Source organism: Vigna angularis, chromosome 2 (genome assembly GCF_016808095.1).
Source record: "Vigna angularis cultivar LongXiaoDou No.4 chromosome 2, ASM1680809v1, whole genome shotgun sequence".
NCBI lineage: Eukaryota > Viridiplantae > Streptophyta > Magnoliopsida > Fabales > Fabaceae > Vigna > Vigna angularis.
The window spans coordinates 141,250-161,850 of record NC_068971.1 but is presented as its reverse complement, the minus strand read 5'-3'; the positions used below and the strand labels follow the sequence as shown (position 1 = coordinate 161,850).

Below are 20,601 nucleotides of genomic sequence, written 5' to 3'. Positions count from 1 at the left end.
TTAATTATTAATTATAATAAACTAATTTAATATATATATATATATGTAATAATTATTCTAATTTATTTAATTAGACATGTTAATTAGTTAATTAAAGATTTACAAAATATTTATATCATTGGTGTGATTTAGTATTATATATAACATTTATAAATTTTACATGTGGATACACCTTATAATCAATGATCTAAAAAAGTTGATTAGAACTAATACATGAATGAAATTAAGCGAATCGATTCAATTTGTTCTGGTTTCAGTTATTAAAGTAAATCTAATATAAAGAATAACTTTACTACAAGACAATAATATTTCATTATAATTGTTTATATATAATTGTGATTTTTCTTTAAAAGTTTTCCCATTCACACATGAATTTACTCTCTCTTATCTTTTATATTTGGAAAATCTTCTCCCAATCCAGGGAAAGCCATGAATTTTCTACCCCGAGACAAAATTTGCTTCATTTTTGTAAATTAGGAGACTCTAAAAAAGTTCTTCGAAGACTAATATCATGAATTTGTGAATCTTTAAAAGCAAAGCAGAAAGTGCACTGTAAACAGCAATTCGATTCTTAACTTTGTGAGAAGTTGATTCATTGCCCTAGAAATTAACATACAGCAACTAAATTTCCTCATTTCTAATAGTGATTTTAGTCATTTTTACTTCAATTTATTATTTTTAAAAATGACAACTTTGTGTAATTTTTGTGATTAAGAAATAATACACGAGTAGATTGACGAGGTTGGTAAAATAAAGGTGGTATAATATAATGAATGAGAGAAGAAATTACATTACATAGTACATAGGAGGTGAGAAGGAGACAATCATCACGATGACAAGGGATTGATGTCATGTTTTTTTGTTTATGTTTTTGTTTATGTCTATGTTATGATTGCTGGAAGGTGGATCCCACCCTCTATTTCCCAAATGTCAGTCGGTCACACCCAACTAAGCCATCTTTCTCTTTTCTGCGCCAACGACTTCTCTTCTCTTTCCACATTCTTCATTCCTCCCTCAATCCAATCCAATGTCTATATATATAAATATATCAAAACCATGTTCACAATTCTCACACGCTCTTCCCTTCTTCGCCACCTTTCGCTTCTCGATTGCTTCCGCCATGTCACACTCTCTCCATTCCTCCGCTTTCAACACACCCAGATTGGTCCTCAAGAAGGTTCTCGCCAAATCTCAACACGAAGGTGACGGAGCTGTTGTTAGAAGAGGCATCGGAAGGTATAATATTCTCTTCGGCATTTCATCAATCACCTTTCTTCTATTCCAAAACTCCTTTTTCATTTTCTATTTTTTTTTCTATCAGGACCGAGTTGAAGAACTTGGATCCCTTCCTCATGTTGGATCATTTCTCAGGTACATACAATACAGTTATTTTATCTGGCTTCGTGTGAAACCTTTTTCGATGAAGCTTGCTTTGGTTGACCTCCCTTTGTCCTCTATCTGTTGTCAATGTTACCCAACATTACATTGCATTACATTACTACAATTTTAACATCACCTTACGTCTTTGACTTTGCAGTCTCACCTCCGGCTGGATTTCCCGATCACCCACACAGAGGTTTTGAAACTGTCACCTACATGTTAGAGGTATAGTTAGTTGCATTTATTTATCCTTGAATTAAATTCGAGTTTTGGCCAAAGCCTATGTAACATGCTTTTTGTTTTTGGATTTCAGGGAGGTATTACTCACCAAGATTTTGCTGGGCACAAGGGTACAATCAGAGCTGGTGATGTTCAGGTATGGTTAATGATGGTGTTACTGAAAGGAGAGGATTATTTGGTTTGTTAGAAATTACAAATTATGTATATTTGCTTGTGTGTGCAGTGGATGACTGCAGGTAGGGGAATAATTCACTCCGAAATGCCCGCAGAAGCAAACAACAAGGGATTGCAATTATGGATCAATTTATCCTCCAGAGACAAAATGTAACGTATCCCTGCCCTATAATATAACTGGTTAAATCAATTAATTTTACCAAGTTTTGAACCATTTTTAACCTCTCTGACGTTTGATTTTGATTCAGGATCGAGCCCAACTACCAAGAACTTCCGAGTGAGAGCATTCCAACAGCAGAAAGAGATGGGGTTGAAGTGAGAGTGATAGCAGGAGAATCAATGGGAGTGCAATCCCCCGTGTACACACGAACTCCAACCATGTTTCTTGTTTTCTCCATGATGCCAGGAAGTGAGTGGCATCAGAGCATTCCAGAGTCATGGAATTGCTTTGTTTATGTGATTGAAGGAGAAGGGGTTTTCGGGGGTACGAGTTCATCCCCATGTGTGGCACACCATGTGCTTGTTCTTAGTCTAGGTGATGGCCTTAGCGTATGGAACAACTCTTCAAAGCCTCTGAGGTTTGTTGTGATAGGAGGACAACCACTGAACGAGCCAGTGGCTCAGTATGGGCCTTTTGTGATGAACACACAGTCTGAGATTGAGAAAACCCTTGAAGACTACCAATATGGGAGGAATGGTTTTGAGATGAGGAAGTATTGGAGGTCTCAATAGTACTGATATTCAGAAAAATCTATCAGTGTCAGTCTCAATCTGATAGTGAAATCAAAGTGATGTGTATTTATATAGATCAAATAAAGAAGGCAGTCTGTTTTCCTTCCCTATCCTTTTCATTTCATGTGTCACTCACAGCCGTAGCTATCAAAGTAGTAGGAGCTGAATGCAAACAAATATTGCTTATTCTATCTTTTTTTCATTTCTATGTACCAAAAACATTCTAGAACATTAAAAGTGCTGTTGAAGTCATGATGGTTATCAGCTTATCTTCCTTTTCCCCCTTCCTTTTCACTGTATGGCTTTCTTTCTTGATATCTATCAATATTTGTGGTAGTTGAGATTTTACAACATCTATCCTTTTAGGTTCATCTCTTATAAAATAATGAAGTGCTGTGGAGTTTTCATTGATTTACAAAAATTGGATTTCAACGCAAGAGGTATGATTAATAAAATATGACTTTTGAAAAGGTTTTCCTTGAGAATTTGAGGGATGAAAAAGGTTTAGGTAATGGTTGGGGAGTGTGACAGAGATGGGTGGGGTGGTATTGCTTATTGGGTTCACGATTGTGTTAAGGTCCTCTCCACTCCACCATCTCCCAATTTTAGGATTTTCTAATTAGATTCATCCTCACTTCATCCCATCTGTGGCATGCTGTCGAGGCCACATTGTTGAGTGGCAACTTTTCATGTATGGTCTATAAAAAATACATTTGAAAAATAAATAAATGCGACTTCGAACCAACCATTAAAGTTTACCACTTATATCAAAATTTACAAAATTGTGGTATTAGATGTATTTTTATAAAAATTTAAATACGTAGTTTGTAATCTTGAATGTAAAATTTTAGAATTAAAATCTTTTCTATACTAAACTTTGTTATACTTTAATTTTTATGATATACTTTAGTTTCCAAATTTTAAAAATAGATAAATAAAATCATACTAAACTTTGATATACTTTAATTTTTACTATATGCTTTAGTTTCCAAATTTAAAAAATAGATAAATATAATCATTCAATTTAATGATAACAAATATGCAACTATTTATTCTTGAGATACTCATATTTTGTTTAATTTTGATTATATATATATTTTTTTACTTTTAATATTTGCTCTTCAACTTAATAAAATTTCGTCACGTCTTTATTAAAACTTTGATTTTCTATTTCTAATATTTGCTTCTCAACTTAGTAAAAGTTCGTCATCCCTCTATTGAAACTTTAATTGTAACTATATTTGTTGAAAAAAATATCATAATTTATTGCGTTATTCTTGTCATATACATATCTAACTAATGAGATATATTTTGATAAAAATTTGAGATGGATTAGTTGACTTCTCACTTAGTATTGTCATAGTAAGATGGTTAAATTTGAAATACTCAGTGTAACTAAAAAAATAAATGAAAATCTAGTGATTCCTCAAGTAATTAAAAGGTTTAATAGTTATTTTGATTCCTATTTTTGTCAGTTTTATTTAAAGTGGTCTATAACTTTTTCAAACGTTCAATGTGATATCAATTTTTGTATTTTTTGTTTAATTTAGTCCTTTTATATGATGACGTCTAAATCGTTAATGACCAAGTGTACACATGAGTCATTAGTGAAAGAGGTATAACTTTTTTACATACTGAGAATTTTCCAATGAGGGACTGCCACGTGGCAGTTTCATCTTCCACCCAAAATTAGGATTTTGCTATGGTGAAGGTTGTTGTTCAAAGATGGAGACGCGAAAGGTGCTTGATTGAACTCGTGGTTCATCGCGATGGTGTAATGTTTTGCGATTTTGGGACGAAAATGGCTCTATGATTTAGACTGATTCTTTTTTTTTTTCTCTACAGGTTTGCGTGGTGTATGATGAACACGAGAGTTTCATGATTTGGGTTTTATGCTTTGAGATGATTGTTGGTTTCTAGTATAGGTTTCTTTGTAGGTTTTATGTGGTGGTTGACGAAGATGGAAGGTTCGAATAGGTGGAGAGATATCGTGATTTAAGGTTCGCAATTTGAGATTTCGTGGTACTCTCGAACTACTGCGATGGTTGTCGCGGTGGTTAACATAATTTCACATTCTCTGGTTCAGATGTAGGTTACTTGTATTGTTCGATGAAGACAAACAAGTTCTAGTGACTGCTCGTTGATTTGCAAGGTTGAAGATTGTTCTGATGATGGCTAGGATTTTGGATAGTGAGATGTTGAAGATGATGACATGACCACATTCAAATACCAATGATTTAGACGTTGTCAGAAAATTGAACAAAAATAACAAAAATTGAAATAATTTTGTGCGCCAGAAAAAATCGAAAACCACTTTGAATAAATATTAAGCCTAACTAAAAAGAAAAAAAAAACTAAACAATAATAAACAAAGCGCACATGTATTGGTGGTATTGGGATTTTGATTAAAGAGAATGTATCACCACTCTTCTTAAAGTTCTCATTAACACGGGTTAAACCGCTTGTATGTGTGCTAGTTTTACTATCTCAAATGATAATTCATGAATCTTTTTCTTCTAAAATAAAACAATATTTGTTTAAAAAAGTGAACCGAATGAATATCTTTACTTTAGTTCTCTAGAGCCTTCAAATATTTTGGGAGAATATATAATAAAATAAGATTTTAATCATTAGCAGAAAAATTGGTAATCAAATTTGACCATTTAGTCAATAATAATTCATCAATTCCGGTGAGATTAGCTATGCAGTTGACTCTCAAACCTAGTTATCTAAACGTACATGTATTAAACAAATATAAATTATAAACGTACATGTATTAAATAATTATAAATTATAAATTTCAAAGGACGACGACTACTCTTGAATCGAAAATACAAACATTACTAGTTGATATAATTTTCAATATGTCAAGTCAAGAGATGGATGAACCATCTTTTTTACATCAAAGTATAACGAATTAAGCTGCAGGCATAAGCTTTAAACGTGTGGTTGAGTCCATATAGATGCATTCTCTTTTTATGGGCATATAAATCACTAGTCATAGATTATATTCGTCAATTCAGAAGAAACTGATGAACTGAAGGAAACAAACTTCCAGGTACATCACTTGACTAAATCCAACCTCCCAATACATGCGTGATTCATTTAACTTAAGAGACAAAACATGTCTACGCAGAATGGTATGAATTTAAGATTACCTTTACAAGTTGCTTGCTTTTATTGCCAATTTGCCATTCACCAGACAAATCAGCTGAAAAGGGAAGCTCTGGTGTTCTAAACTAACCCAAGTGCTAAACACCAGTCAAATAAGAAAGACAAAGCAGTCGTAAATCATACCGATTTAAACGAAAACTAACGACTCCCAGTTCAGCTCAGCTAACCGGCGGGAAGAACAACCTGTGACCCAAATGCATAAGGAAACAGGTGAACGATTCCCCGGGAGCAAGAATCGTTAGGCAGATAACACGAGGACTCAAAAAGACAAAAGAAAAGGGAGAAGGAAACCATTACCAATAATCACGCAGACGACAAATAAATGGATGTCCGCTTTCATTTGCTGCAAATCAAATTACAAGCTCTTTTACTTTTACCCCCGATTATACAATTATACCCGTTTTGGTTTTCTTAAAATTGAAGACAACATTTTGGCTACTATATTTCTGTCTGTCTGACTGTCTTATAGTTGTAACAGATGAACAAGCTTTGAAATCATAGCTAGCGACCAAGGAAAAATGCAACCCAATCCAACCAACCCATTTAATTAATAAAGCAACAAAAAGAAATTGAGGTGAAGTGACAAAGCTGAGTTGTATGTGGTGCATTGCAGATCATCTGGAACAGCAAGAAAAATAGGTCTGATTTTGCTTGGATGCAGCAGGGCCATTGTTGACGAGGCTGACCCTGTTCACCGACAACTCTGCCTTGTATGTATCGGAGTTGAGGACCTTCCTGCTGACGTTGTTGTATATCTCTCGAATAACCATCTCGAATGCCGTCTTCACGTTGGTAGAGTCCAACGCAGACGTTTCCATGAAAAACAATCCTTCCGCTTCCGCAAGGCTTTTCCCTTCCTCAACGCTCACCGCCCTTATATTCTCCAAATCACATTTGTTTCCCACCAGCATCATGGCCACCGTCGTATCGCAATGAGCTGCATCAGATCACACCATACAATAACACAGCTTCGTTAGCATCCATGAATGGCCTTTCCTTACAAACCACAACTTATTTTTTTACACCAAACTAAATTACTCATTTGCTCTCTCTCTCTCTCTCTCTCTCTCTCTCTCTCTCTCTCTCTATTCTCTCTCTATGAATGTTTGTATTTATCTAACTAAATAGCTGTACTTGCGAAGATGCCACATCTATTCTCTAATTAGGACTTTTTACTTTTATGATCGATCTCTTTGAATCTTTATGAAGAAGTAGAGAGAGTGAGACGAAACTACAAGAGAAGTTGCAACCAGCAGGCACGAGAGAATCGATAAATTGAAAGGTGGTTCTAGGTTAGCCTGTGAAAAAGGTGATTACAGAGAAAAGTAGACAGCAGAAGACACGTATAAATAAAATAGCGTAGGAGTGCACAAGAAGAGAATCGGATCGGCGAAGGGGAAGAAGATCAGATCTGGCAATAGAAGGGAGAGAGAGAGAGAGAGAGAGAGAGAGAGAGAGAGAGAGAGAGAGAGAGAGAGAGAGAGAGAGAGAGAGAGAGAGAGAGAGAGAGAAAGTACTTTTAAGCTCGTCGAGCCAGCGCCCCACGCTGTCGAAGGTGGTTCGGCGGGAGATGTCGTAGACAATGAGAGCGCCGACAGCGCCGCGGTAGTAGGCGGAGGTAACGGCGCGGAATCGCTCTTGGCCGGCGGTGTCCCAAATCTGAGCCTTGACTTCCTTGGAGTCGATCTCCAAGCACTGAGTCTGGAACTCGACGCCTATGGTGGCCTTGGAGTGCATATTGAACTCGTTGCGAGCATAGCGGGAAAGGAGGTTGGATTTTCCGACCGCTGAGTCTCCGATTATGACGATCTTGAAGAGGTACTCTTCTCCCCCCTCGTCATCTGAACCCCACATTTTCAAACTCTATTTCCCAGTCCTCCTTCTCCGACCCTCCTCCAACTCCAACTCAGAGAGAGAGAGAGAAAAAAAAGAAAAGGTTTAGTTTCTGAGACTGCCTGCTTCGCTGTGATGATACTCCACACAACCTGGCATCAACAAGCTCCGTTACTCTACTCTCCTGCATTCATTGCCCTTCTTGTCCCACTCCTTTCCTTTTTTTATATAAAATTCAAATTATTATTATTATTTATTGCTTTAATAAAATTATTTTAGTTTTTTAAGACACCTAAAACATGTCCGTTTGTTTCTCTCTGTTCTATTCAATCCATTTTCGCTTCATCTATGGTTGTAATTGGGTTCATTTCAAAGGAATAATCATCTTGTTAACAATTTTATAAAAAAATAAATGATTATTATTCTTGAAACAATGGGAACCTAAGATAGAAGATGACGTGGGGAAATGAGACGATAAAAGGAAGGAGTAGGAAAATTGCGTGTGGTTGGCCGTATTGAATAAAACTGAAATAAATGGTAGCCGTAGGATGGGAATTGCAAAGTTTTGGTGAAGGTTGGGAAACGGCGTCGTCTAGTTTAATTTAATAATTAATTAAAAAGGCAAGAAAAAATGGAACAGTAGTTGTTATAATCGGCTTTCGATTGCAGGGATGCAGTGAAGAGAGCCTCGAGGACTCTGTGACTTGCCTTGTTGCCTTACAAGTCTTTGTCTGCTGCCAATGCAAACCAAAACGATGTCGCCTCCTGGCCTCCCTGTGTTGCTGTTACTGCTGTTTTTCATTGCCACCGCCACCGCCGCCGCCACCGCCGCCGCCGATAACGATGCCAAACGCGACGACCAGAGGGCTCCCAAGTCCCAATCCTGCAATAACCCCTTCCAATTGGTATTCTCTTTCCATCAATTATTCTTTTGTTACTTCCGTTCGATCTCCTTTTTTTTTTCTTCTCTTTTACTCCTGCGAGTCGCTTCCAAAATCCATCACAATTTTATGTGATTTTCTTTATTGACTGGCTGGCTGCCTACCTGCAGGTCAAGGTGGAGAACTGGATTGATGGTGTGGAAGGACGTATTTATAATGGCGTCACTGCCAGATTTGGCTCTCTTTTGCCTGAGAAACCTGAAAACAGTGTCAGAACTCCTGCAATTTTCTCTAATCCTGTAGACTGCTGTTCCAATTCAACTTCAAAGGTTCTTTTCTTCCTCTTCCACCCTGCTTCTCTGCACCTACGATCTAATACATTTATGCCCTTGCTACGTGCCGATTTTAGAAACATTCTTGATAAACTCTCTAACTAATAAGAGACCTCATCCATGTTCTGTCTTCGTGTTTCAAACTGTTTTTTGTTATTCTATTTTTATCCTCCAATAGCTGATAGTTAATGAGGTATATTGTTTTTCTCAAGAAACATACCCAGTGAGTTATGCATTCCTCTTTTTACAGTTGTCTGGATCAGTTGCTCTCTGTATACGTGGGGGTTGTGACTTTACAGTCAAAGCTGAATTTGCGCAGGCTGGAGGTGCTACTGGCATGTTGGTAATAAATGACGCAGAAGGTTTGTTTTAGTGCTTCACACACTATGAGACTTCTATACTCATTTTCAATCGTTGGTAAAGTGAGTTGCAAATGTTCTTTTTTATACTAAAGCATATTCATTTATATGAAGATGCAGACAATTCTTGAATGCATTTAATACATAATGGAAATATGAAATGAGTACTAAGTAGTAAAACAACTGACATAAGCATGGACAAAGTGACACGGCCTTTTTCACACTACTGCTCTCATCTTTGAATATCCACTAAATGTTTTAGCATACAATTTACTTATTGAATTATTGCTTTGGTTGCAATTAATGAGTTGCACACTTTTCTTTTTTCTGCTCCAGTCGATAAAGCTTTATATGATCGTATTAGTGTAATATCTAACTATTAATTTTTCCAGATCTCTTTGAGATGGTTTGCTCCAATAGCAGTGAGGCAAACATTTCAATTCCAGTTGTAATGATAACAAAGTCAGCAGGAGAAGGTCTCAACAACTCTTTAATATCTGGGAGGAAAGGTCAGGACTTCAATTCTTCTAACATCTATTGGTACAATTGTTGTTTAATATTTAGCCTTGTATATCTATTAAACGATGTTGTATACTTCACAGATGCAAATAATATATATATATATATATATATATATATATATATATATATATATATATATTTTTTATTTTATTTTATTTTATTTTATTTTTCTGTTTTCTCTTCTTTTTTGGCCATTGTAAAATGTGTATTTGAGTTCAATGGTGTTGCCTGTGACTATAGACCTGACTGGGCCGAGTGGGATATGACTTAATTGTTTGTTTTTGCTAGTAACATGTGTATGAGGATAGTTTATTCTCCTCTCTTTTATTTCATTTTATTCTCCATCCAATTGGAGAAGAAGACTAAAAGTGGCTTGGACATGTGAGAAGAAGACCCTCCGAGGCTTCATTGAAAAAAAATAATCAGATGGAAGCTAGTTTGATTACAAACAGAAGGGGATGACCTTAGAAAGGATGCTTTTACAGCTTGGAGGCTCACCCTTCTAACACAGAATTGATAGAAATGTTTTAGTGCTTTTATTCTCTGAGAGCATCTCCAGTAATATGAGTTGTTTCATACATTAAAATGCATGATTTGTGGTATCCCATTGCTTAGTAACTTATACCTAATTTTTCTCCTAACAACTCACAATTGTGTATTTTTTAATGTTTGTTGATACTAGATAATCAATTTTTAATGTTAAGAACCCATTTCCTCATATAAGATGCACATCTTATTTTAAAGGAACACCTCTTGCCCGGAGAAGATTTCATTCTTCAAGTTAAGGAATTTATTAAGAAACCACCATTGGAAATGCTCTTAGTAGCTCATTTTTTTCTTTATACATTGCATTTGAATGATTTGACAGAGTTGAACCTAGGCTTTTCCAGTGACAGATCCGGCATGCCACTGCTAAGCCAATTGTTCTGAATGATTCTTGTACAATAATTTGATATATTAACTAGGGAAAATGAATGTATGTTTTCTCCAAATCATGGAACTGAACTGAGATATATTCTATTCAAGTGCACTCAATGTTGTGTGCTGAATGCCTGTACCAGTTGGGACTATTTGTTTCTCTTTAATGATGACATTTTTTTGTATTCAGATTTATATTTAAATTATTTATTTAGTGGACAATGTAGTTAACTATATTTAATTATTTGTGCATTTTAAGATATATTCAATGTACTTAATTCTGTTTTGATTTATTGTATATGTCATGAATCAAATTAGTTATTCATGTTAAATATTAATTTTTTTTCCCCATGATTTTACCTGTTATATTTCATACATTGTTGATTCTATTAGTATGTTACAAATGTCCAATTAAACTCATTTGACCTTGAAACCTTAACTGATCTCATTTTGTGGTTCATGGATTGTTTAAGTTTTAAAAGTACTGATTAATACTAATAGTGCCACAATGTGTTATTTGAGTAAACAGGATGCGAAAGAAAAACTTGGTTTCGTTAATAAAGAAGCTCGTTCATCTAGATGTCAGGTTGATTTTCCACTTGACTTACAGATTGTTAATTTTGAGTTGTTATTGCAGTGGAAATTTTGTTATATGCTCCACCTCGCCCACTTGTTGACTTCTCAGTTGCATTTTTGTGGTTGATGTCTGTCGGAACCATTGTATGTGCTTCTCTATGGTCGGATTTTACTTCTCCAGAGAAGTCTGATGAACGCTATAATGAATTATGTCCCAAGGTTTGTTTTCCTTGCAACCCTATACTATCCATAAAGTTTGTTATACATAAATTTACTTTGGTGATTCCTTAAAAAAACACTTTTCTGGATGTGAGGACATGCTTTTGTCATGAAAAGATCTACTAATATTTGAACAATGCTAAAATGGGAAATGTATAATCACAGTTTGACCTTAGCATGTGTATTGATCTACATTTCCTATTTCATTTTGTTTGGCCACTGATAATTTTATTAAGAGTGCGTGTTTTAAGTTTTGCAAATTATTCCTGGGAATGAACTTATGAATGTAAAATTCCTGGGTTTGTTATATGTTTTAAATTATTTTTGAGACATGGCTGATTCCTGTGAACGTGCATCTTTATATTTTGCTTGGATTTTGTTCCATGGCTGATTCTCACATTAACTAGGATAAACTACTTAATATGGTACTTAAGCCTTGAAATTCTCCCACTACATGGACTAGTTTTTTGGCTTAGACTCTACTCTTGCTCTTAAGTTCTAATAGTTGGTGTTTCCCTTGAAAGTTGAACTACTAAAAGGGCTACCTATAGGTCAGATTAAGATGCAAACCGAATACTAGTAGGTAGTAAATCCATCAAAGAAAAAAAGCTACCATCGGGTTAGTGTCAATAGAGTGAAACCCATCATGAACATACATATAGGCCCTTAAAGGTAACAATGTTAGGAGTTCCACGATGAATAGAATAAACTACTTGATGTGGACTCTACTATTGTGCTCAAGTCCTATAGGTGGGGTACATTCACTCCCTCGGGGGATGTTAGAAATTTCAACTTATCATACATCACAGCCATTAACTTCGATTCCCACTTTTGTTTTGTACTTGTACCAGTTGAGTTTCTGTAAGCATTTCCATAAATGTTAAACTCTATCCAAACATATTTAGTTTGATTTACCAGATAATATTCCTCATTATAATATTCCCAGGAATAAATAATACCACCAGTCTTCTATGAATTTTACAATGGAGTACAAGAGTGTACCTTCTTCCTTTTTGTTTACTGATACATTTTCTTTTCACGTTTACTTTTAACAGATGTTCAAGTGTATTAATTTGTTCCTATATGCTTCATTTCTTTTGTTAGGAATCTTCCATTGCTGAAACAGCCAGAGATGATTTTGACAAGGAAATTGTTCATATTGATTCAAAGGGTGCCATCATATTTGTCATAGCAGCGTCTACCTTTCTTGTGCTATTGTTTTTCTTCATGTCATCTTGGTTTGTCTGGGTGCTGATTGTACTTTTCTGCATAGGTGGTATTGAGGTAATGTAGCTCATTTCCATGGATTTTTCCTGTAGTTTAGTGCAACAAATCATATTTCATGGTGTGCATAGAAGAGGAGGTATTGGTTCTGAATCTTCCATGATTAAATTTGCAGTATATAAATAAATTCAAATTTTGAGCTAGCAATTTGAGTATTTGACACATGTAGCAATCAGATTATACTGCATTTGTTTTGTTGATTACATACACAAGTTAGTAATAGGTAAGAGAAAAAAGGAAGAGAGTGAAAGTCTCTAGAGTTAAAGAATTTAGGAGCACTAATACAAACATTGCTATCCATCAACTTGTGAAATGTAAATCTCTAATGTTCCTCTGAAAGTTAATTTTTTATTTTTTTGAATTTCAGGGTATGCACAATTGTATCGTAAGCCTGACTGTAAGGTACAACCAACGTCTCTTTGTTTTCTGACCTGAAAATGTGCTCAGTGTTTCCTTTGCATGCCATGGTTTCTATTAATTTATGTTTTTATTCTAATTTGAATGAGCAGAAAAGGCCGAAGTTGTGGTCAGAAGACAGTGAGCGTACCTCTATTTGGGGAGACTTCTATTTTCTCACTGGTAGTATTGTTATTCTGTGTGACATTTGCAGTTTTCTGGGCTGCTACAAGACAGGAGTCATATTCATGGATTGGCCAAGATATTCTTGTAAGTGTCATTTTTAGTACCTGGAGGACAGGTCTTTCTATTATTATTTCATTTTCTAAATTCAATCTTGCACTGTTAGAGATGCTTAGAATAAGAAATTTCCTTCTTTCCCAAAACTTGTCCATGAATACTAACTGTCTTTGGAAATGGGGAATGTTGTATGAAGAACTGCAGTAGAAGTTGCTGTGGTTTAAGTCTTTGTCTTTTAGTGTTTATTTGTGGACAATTCCTATTTCATTTTTTGTATATATTTAACTGAATTCATCTCAATATTTATATTTATCTGCTCAAATAACTACACACAAACTGTCGCATCCATATGTATTTATGTTAGAGAAATGACAAAAATATATTATAGGTATAACAAGTCCTCTAGTTTAGGAATGGTGTGACTATCAAGTAGTTTATTATGTTAACAAGAAGCTATCCTAGTTTGACCATAGTTAACTACCCTAGTGGTTGGTAGTTCATAAACTATGAATATTTTTACTAATATTTCTTTTTGATTTCCTCTATTCCTAATCTTTATATTAGGTTTTGTCAAATCATTAACAATATTTGTTTAATCTGCACATAATGGTCAAATACCGAATTGGCATCTTGGTTGATTCCATAGTGTGCTTTTTCAGATGTCAATCTAAAAGCTTGATGATGATGATAAAATGTGTGATCTTTCATTGTGTGCTATACACTTGAATTTTTGCTTTGTTCTTCACAGGGCATCTGTTTGATGATAACAGTCTTGCAGTTGGCTAGATTACCTAATATTAAGGTACCTTCATGGATTCTTTATCTCTACAATCAATTTGTCTTGTATATTAAAACAGCTCTAAGAGTTTCTTGTGCATGGTATTATAGGTTGCAACGGTACTCCTATGTTGTGCCTTTGTCTATGACATTTTTTGGGTATTCATATCTCCAGTGATATTCCATGAGAGTGTTATGATTGCAGTAAGTATTTACTTTCCTACTATAGTACTTTAACTTCTATTGTCTCAGCCACCTTAGGACTTATTTTCTTTTACTAGATAAAAAGAAAAGTTTCACAGAAGGAAGAAGAGAAATTAGAGGCATTAAGTTACAAGATACATCATCTTCTGAAGCATATCAAGAGAAAAAGTCTGAACAGAAAAATTCAACGACCACTAGCTGATTAATCTCTTTCTCTCTCTCTCTTATATATATATATATATATATATATATATATATATATATTATATTATATAACTGTGAACATGGAATTTAGGAGTGATTCAGTTAAAAACTAAATTCACCGAACTTATCTATGCTCAATTGTTTTTCTATTTGGCATTATGGTGCTTTTCGGAGTGGAGCTTTGGAAGAAAATTAGGAAATTCTAGACCTTGCACTAAAGTGTTCAGATTCAATGTGGGCGAGAAAATAGTATGTACTTTTGGGAAAGTAATTGATTTGTGTGGATGTTCTTTGGATGGACGAAACCTTGCAGAGGTGATACATGCTTATTTGCTGGAGCATGAATGGAGGGAAATGGTAGATGGTTGGTACATGATGGTGAGTTCTGCAACTGGTTTGGGATGCAATTCTGGAGTTGTAACATCTCTTCTATTTATTTTTTGTTCTTGTGCCGCACTCGTGTGCTTCTGCTTCAACAGACATTGGGATTGTACAGATCTAGTGCTCGCAGGCTAGCAGAAAAAAGGAAGGTTACACTGCAAAAAGATTCAGCATGTCAAGTAATAAACAAAAGGGAAGTGTACTGCTGAAAAGGGTTAAACTTATCTGTGTTATGGTATAGAAAGGGAGGATATGGAGAAGATAGTTACACTGTGAATGCACAAGTATCATCACATGTTTAAGTATTATTTAAAACTAAAAAGGAGGGCTGCATATAGCCTTCAGTACAAATTTGCACAGCCTCTGGTGGAAGTTAACTATAAATGGGGCTACACAAGAGTTGACTAACACAGATAACATATAGTAAACAATAAATTAGCTACCCTATGAACACTTGTATTATTTTTCTCTCTGTAATGTTGCTTTATCAAAAAGGAAGCAATAATTGTTCTGTTTATAGATTTATATACTCTTACATGGGCTTAATTTCTAGGTTGCTCGAGGTGATAAGGCAGGTGGAGAGGCAATTCCAATGCTTTTGAGATTTCCTCGTCTGTTTGATCCCTGGGGAGGTTATGACATGATTGGATTTGGGGATATTCTCTTTCCTGGGTTGCTTGTTTCCTTTGCTCATAGGTACTCAATTCCTTATTTAGTCAACATCATATCTAAATGCAAGATTTGCAAAATTGAAGATGTACATTTGAATGAATACTGTCTATTTTTGCTCCCACAGAAAACAGAAACCAAAGAATAATGGCTATTTATTGAGTAACTTTGATATTTCTTAGCTCCGTAGTTTCTCTTCACCCTATTTGCATTCCACTGGGGAAGCTACTGTTTGGTTAAGTGAATCGTAGGCTTTTGAACTTGTACTCAGTAAATTACGTACTTGATATTTGCAATTTGATTGCACTTTGCCTGCCTCTGACACCGTGTGATAACCAATCCTGTTATGGATATCAAAATCTAATCCTGTATTTCATGAAAATACATAGTATATTGGCAAATACTGCCACTTTTTATGCAAGAAGATTCAGCAAGGTCTTATCATTGCTTAATACATGCAAACTTTTGACCTATGTACAAACATCTTTACCAAGGTCCTTAAAGGGAACAGAACAAATTCCAGTCATCACAAGTTTAGCACAATTTATGTGCATGCTGTAGCTTTCTTGGTCTTGCAGAACATCGGAAAGTTCATTTTAATATTACTTGAAATTAACTAAAGATTTTTTTTATACTGTTATGATGTTAAACGGGCAGTTTGTTTGTCTTACTTAGGCTTTTTGGGGTTAGTAATACTCACTTATATCAAACATGGGCAAAATGTCACAATTTCTCAGGAGTAAAATCCTATTAAATTTCATGACTTTAAAAGCCTCCTGTCCTTTGTATCGTGTTTCATGAATATTCCTGATGATCTGATGTCTCTTAGAGAATTCTTTTCTTTATAAAAAACTTATTTATTTATGTACTTTATAGAAAACAAATGCTGTTTTAACATATGTATTCTGTATTTTGGTTGTCATAGATTTGACAAAGATAATGGGAGGGGAGCATCAAATGGATATTTTCTTTGGCTGGTAATTGGATATGGCATTGGTAAGTTCTTTGTTTCATGTTTATATTGAAAGACTCGTTAATTTATATCAGAACTCTGGTTAAAACTGCGTTGCTTCTGTTTTACTCGTCTACATTCAATTCAAGGCCAATTATTTCTGGGATTTAAGTATTGTGATTAGAGTTCAGAATTTAAGGTTTGTCATACACTGCTTGAAACTGAAGCAGACCTGAAATAACTTGCATATGCTTCCAGTCACAAGGAATATAAAATAAGTTACAAATGCTGAAGATCCAAATTTATTTGTCATATTACAACCTCGTTTCAATGCTACTATATCATGACAGATGATCCTTTTCTGTTTTAGGCCTCGTTTTCACATATTTGGGGCTATATCTTATGAACGGAAATGGACAACCTGCTCTTCTGTACCTTGTTCCTTGTACACTAGGTAACTAGTTTTGTGCTGAAGTTAGATGCGTAGCTCGACATTTAAGTTAAATCTATCTGATTCCTATTGTTGTCTAATTAAATGAACAGGTGTCACTGTCATATTGGGATGTATAAGAGGTGAGTTGAAGAACCTTTGGAATTATGGCACTGACCCATCATTGTCAACAGAGCATTCTGAAGTTTAAATGATTACATAATTAATTAATCTTTTGAGGATTGAAGAAATTGAACTGCAACTTCGGAAATGTTCTCAGCATCTCAATAATGATATGGAATGAATGCCGAGGTTAGGGAAAACGGCAGGTGTACAGTACAGGCTCGTAACTATTTTCTGTATTAATGATTGAGTGTTTTTTATATATGACTGCTTCATAGTTCACTTGTAAAAGGAATGATAAACAGATGGAAAAGTAGGTATATAAAATTAACCATCATATCGCCCTTGGCGATGCCGTTGAACTTTCACCTTTCCAACTGCCGCAGTGATACGTAATTGAACTGATGCTAATCATCATTTCTCATTCCTTGTTCTGTCTGTCAGTTCCTCAATAAACTAAAACTAGGCAAAAGCTGATGCATGCATTCACGAGGTAGATGGGTTACATTATCAAGGTAATTTTAAATTCTTTTAACAATTTATTCATTTACAATTTTGAGCCGAATTGAAATGAATGGCGTTACAACACGGATTGTTGACCTGTACACAAGTTCCGTCTAAGGCGCAATAGAAAAACAATATTCTTTTATTTACTTTTTTTTTATACTAATTTGATTATGATATTTCACTTCAGTGAATCTGAAAATGATCCATAATTAAAAGATGACGACTGACACTATTTATTACTGTCAAATGAATATTACAACGTTACAACGGACATTTTGAAGTATTCTTTATACTTTTTAAGCCCCAGGAATTCAACCTTATATAACATATGACAACTGTATTTTTTGTGTTGTTGTACAATTGTGTTATATAAAGGAATATCTTAGAAAAAGCTATTTACATCGTAAATGTCTACAAGAGGAATTTTGTAATCATAAATTGTTTTGATATTTGAAAGTTATTTCAGGTTTCAAAACTATATATATATATATTCACTCGACACCCGTTCTAGTGTGCCTCGGCCTATTTGATCTGGATCCAGTTAATAATACTATGTTTATTTTTCAAATTACATTCAATTATGATCAATTTTGTAATTAATGAAATTACACTTTAAAAATGGGCAAACTAAAATAAATATAAGCAGTAATTTAAAATTAAAAACCATATATATTTTTAATTTTTCAAAATAACTATTGTTTAATAAGTTCAAACGAAACCGTGTTTGTATGTACTATTTCATTTTCACCACGGTTAAAATATGTAAATTTATCAAAAATGTATAAAACCTAAAATTGTTCTTATATATATATGGCAGTGCGGGAAATTTTAAATTAAAACTACAAAATCAAATCATGCATTTGCCCATTTAATTTATATGGCAGAGTATTCTCCAAAACTAAAATGGTAAACTATTATTACTAGTGAAATTAAACATTCTGATTGTGGAAAATCACATGTTGGCTTATTGGGTCTACTTTGAGGGGGGAAAAAAATCAACAAAGCTATCTTAAATGGTTAAACCAAGGACTACAGGTTTTATTTCCATATATCCCTCAATAATTGATTTTTTTTGCTATGGATACTGAAGACATTATTCTATCCATAAATTTATTTTCTTTTTTAGAAATTCTTGTTTCAATTTATGCATTAATTTTACTGTTCATATTTCATAATTATAATATGCCACACAGGTTAATTATGAACAATGAGATTTCATTGACACGCATTCTATTAATTTCAAAACTATAAATGAATTAGCTGCTTCTGGTTTGGATGAAATGGTCAATCTAGAAGAAGACAAGTTATCCGTTTTCTTAATGATCAAATGGTGCTTACTGTTCTTAAATTCCCATTCTATTTCGCTGATAATTTGAAGATACAGCAGTTGTTGTTAGCAATGACGTCTATGTGTGAGTGGTAGAAAAGTTTGGATGGAGTAAAACATTTGTTGCTAACAATAAAAAAAAGTTTCGATCTCTTTTGGTACACTCACCTCTCGAAACCTCAGCTTCTTTGCCACCCATATTCTGCCAACAACATCGTCACATGTCTTTGTTTGTAGTGACCACATTAAAAATTTCAACTCTCTTATTGCTCCTGGTCCTACCACTACAAACTCACGGGTTCCTTCTATGCAGACACCACACACTTTCTCACTATAAAATATTGTCCCTCTTCCCTTCCCAATCCCAATCATCAAACAATTCCAAATGGTCTAATTTCGTAGAACCTTCTTCTTCTTCACTCTTCTCTTTTTCATCCATGGATCACTTTCTCACTCTTCTTCTTTTTCTAACATCTCTCTTCGCTTCCCCCGTCCTTCTCATTGCTCAGACCCCATCTCCAATTATCTCTCATATCACTGTAGTAGGCGCTGTTTATTGTGATACCTGCTCCATCAGCACTTTTTCTAAACAGAGCTACTTCTTGCAAGGTAAGGAAATTAATCAATCAGCCAGTAGATCAGTTTTCATTTTGCAATTTTGCAATTTTGCAATGCACTGTTTCATTGATTTGTTCTAATTAATTAATCGATTAATCAGGTGTTGAAGTTCACATACAGTGCAGATTTAGAGCGACCTCACCAAAAACTAACGAGCAGATAAGCTTCTCGGTGAACAGAACCACAGACCAAAATGGAGTTTACAAGTTGGAGATACCATCAGTGGATGGAGTTAACTGCATGGATGGTTCAGCAATTGTGTCTCTCTGCCAAGCATCTTTGATTAGTAGCTCCACTTCCACTTGCAATGTTCCCATGCTCAAGAGCACAACACGCGAGATATCAGTGAAATCAAAACAAGACAACATGTGTGTGTACACCTTGAGTGGTCTCAGTTTCAAGCCACCTCAAAAGAACAGTACCTTGTGTGGACATCAGAATGAGAAACTGTCATCGGAAAAATCTCTGTACCCCTCTGAGTTCTTCTTCTTCCCTTGGCCGCCGCAGCTACCACCTTTTCCATCATTTCCTTTTCCTCCATTGCCATTTCCAACCTCACCACCAATCCCATCTCTGCCTTTCCCTTTCCCACAATATCCTCCAACCCCTCCTGCATTTTCTCCACCTGCATTCAATTTAGGGGATCCTTCCACTTGGATCCCTCACATTCCTCCTTCACCTCCTCCTTATGTACCATAACATGGTTCAGAATCTAAGTGAGTCCAAGAACTACATAATGAGAAAGTAAAACATTATATATTAAAGGTTTTGGATAGAAAATGATATCAATTCTTTACGTGGTTTGGTTCAGATTTTATTTATTGATATTTGTATATCCAAGTGAACCTCTATGGATCCCAAATGCTAAACTCCTTAGAACTTTCTACCATTTTATTTTCTTTATTTATTCCTGTCTTGATTACATTTGTATGGAAACATGTGATTCAGCGGTCAACAAGAACATGATATACAAACTACAGTGGAATTCGGTAATTAAACTTTATTGGGTGGTAATGCAACCATCGTCTGTGTTATCTTGTCCGGCTCACGTGTATGCTGTGCTGTTCACTCAAAAGTGAAGCAGGTCACGGCGAGAATAATATGTGGACTAATGATCACAGAAAAAGGGATCATAGGATTTTACTTCAA

General features: G+C 34.9%; 4 protein-coding genes across 5 annotated transcripts; 3 read left to right on the top strand and 1 right to left on the bottom strand.

Annotated features, from left to right (window-relative positions):
* Positions 1-925: 925 nt before the first annotated feature.
* LOC108321640 (pirin-like protein) lies at positions 926-2,778 on the top strand. The gene is made up of 6 exons (XM_017553453.2): positions 926-1,236; positions 1,322-1,371; positions 1,538-1,605; positions 1,694-1,756; positions 1,844-1,944; positions 2,043-2,778. Exons 1-6 carry the CDS (start codon positions 1,028-1,030, stop codon positions 2,524-2,526), a joined length of 975 nt encoding a protein of 324 aa, XP_017408942.2. The 5' UTR covers positions 926-1,027; the 3' UTR covers positions 2,527-2,778.
* Positions 2,779-6,014: 3,236 nt separating this feature from the next.
* LOC108321639 (ras-related protein RABA5e-like) lies at positions 6,015-7,754 on the bottom strand. Its single transcript, XM_052873594.1, has 2 exons — positions 7,218-7,754; positions 6,015-6,637 (listed from the first exon to the last, which is right to left on the bottom strand). Exons 1-2 carry the CDS (start codon positions 7,552-7,554, stop codon positions 6,315-6,317), a joined length of 660 nt encoding a protein of 219 aa, XP_052729554.1. The 5' UTR covers positions 7,555-7,754; the 3' UTR covers positions 6,015-6,314.
* A 328-nt stretch (positions 7,755-8,082) lies between these two features.
* On the top strand, positions 8,083-17,368 carry LOC108321638 (signal peptide peptidase-like 2). 2 transcript variants are annotated; one of them, XM_017553451.2, is made up of 15 exons: positions 8,086-8,107; positions 8,203-8,438; positions 8,585-8,743; positions 8,997-9,108; positions 9,498-9,614; positions 11,183-11,340; positions 12,445-12,624; positions 12,992-13,026; positions 13,134-13,290; positions 14,009-14,062; positions 14,149-14,241; positions 15,380-15,522; positions 16,421-16,491; positions 16,818-16,901; positions 16,991-17,368. In XM_017553451.2, the coding sequence occupies exons 2-15, from the start codon at positions 8,274-8,276 to the stop codon at positions 17,086-17,088; spliced, it is 1,626 nt and encodes a 541-aa protein (XP_017408940.1). In that variant the 5' UTR covers positions 8,086-8,107; positions 8,203-8,273; the 3' UTR covers positions 17,089-17,368. The 2 variants fall into 2 exon arrangements, with proteins under 2 accessions (XP_052729553.1, XP_017408940.1); XM_052873593.1 differs by lacking the exons at positions 15,380-15,522; positions 16,421-16,491; positions 16,818-16,901; positions 16,991-17,368 and adding an exon at positions 14,319-14,462 and having other exon boundaries at positions 8,083-8,107.
* Positions 17,369-19,191: 1,823 nt separating this feature from the next.
* Positions 19,192-20,601, top strand: LOC108321657 (sulfated surface glycoprotein 185). Its single transcript, XM_017553475.2, has 2 exons — positions 19,192-19,443; positions 19,553-20,601. Exons 1-2 carry the CDS (start codon positions 19,272-19,274, stop codon positions 20,149-20,151), a joined length of 771 nt encoding a protein of 256 aa, XP_017408964.1. The 5' UTR covers positions 19,192-19,271; the 3' UTR covers positions 20,152-20,601.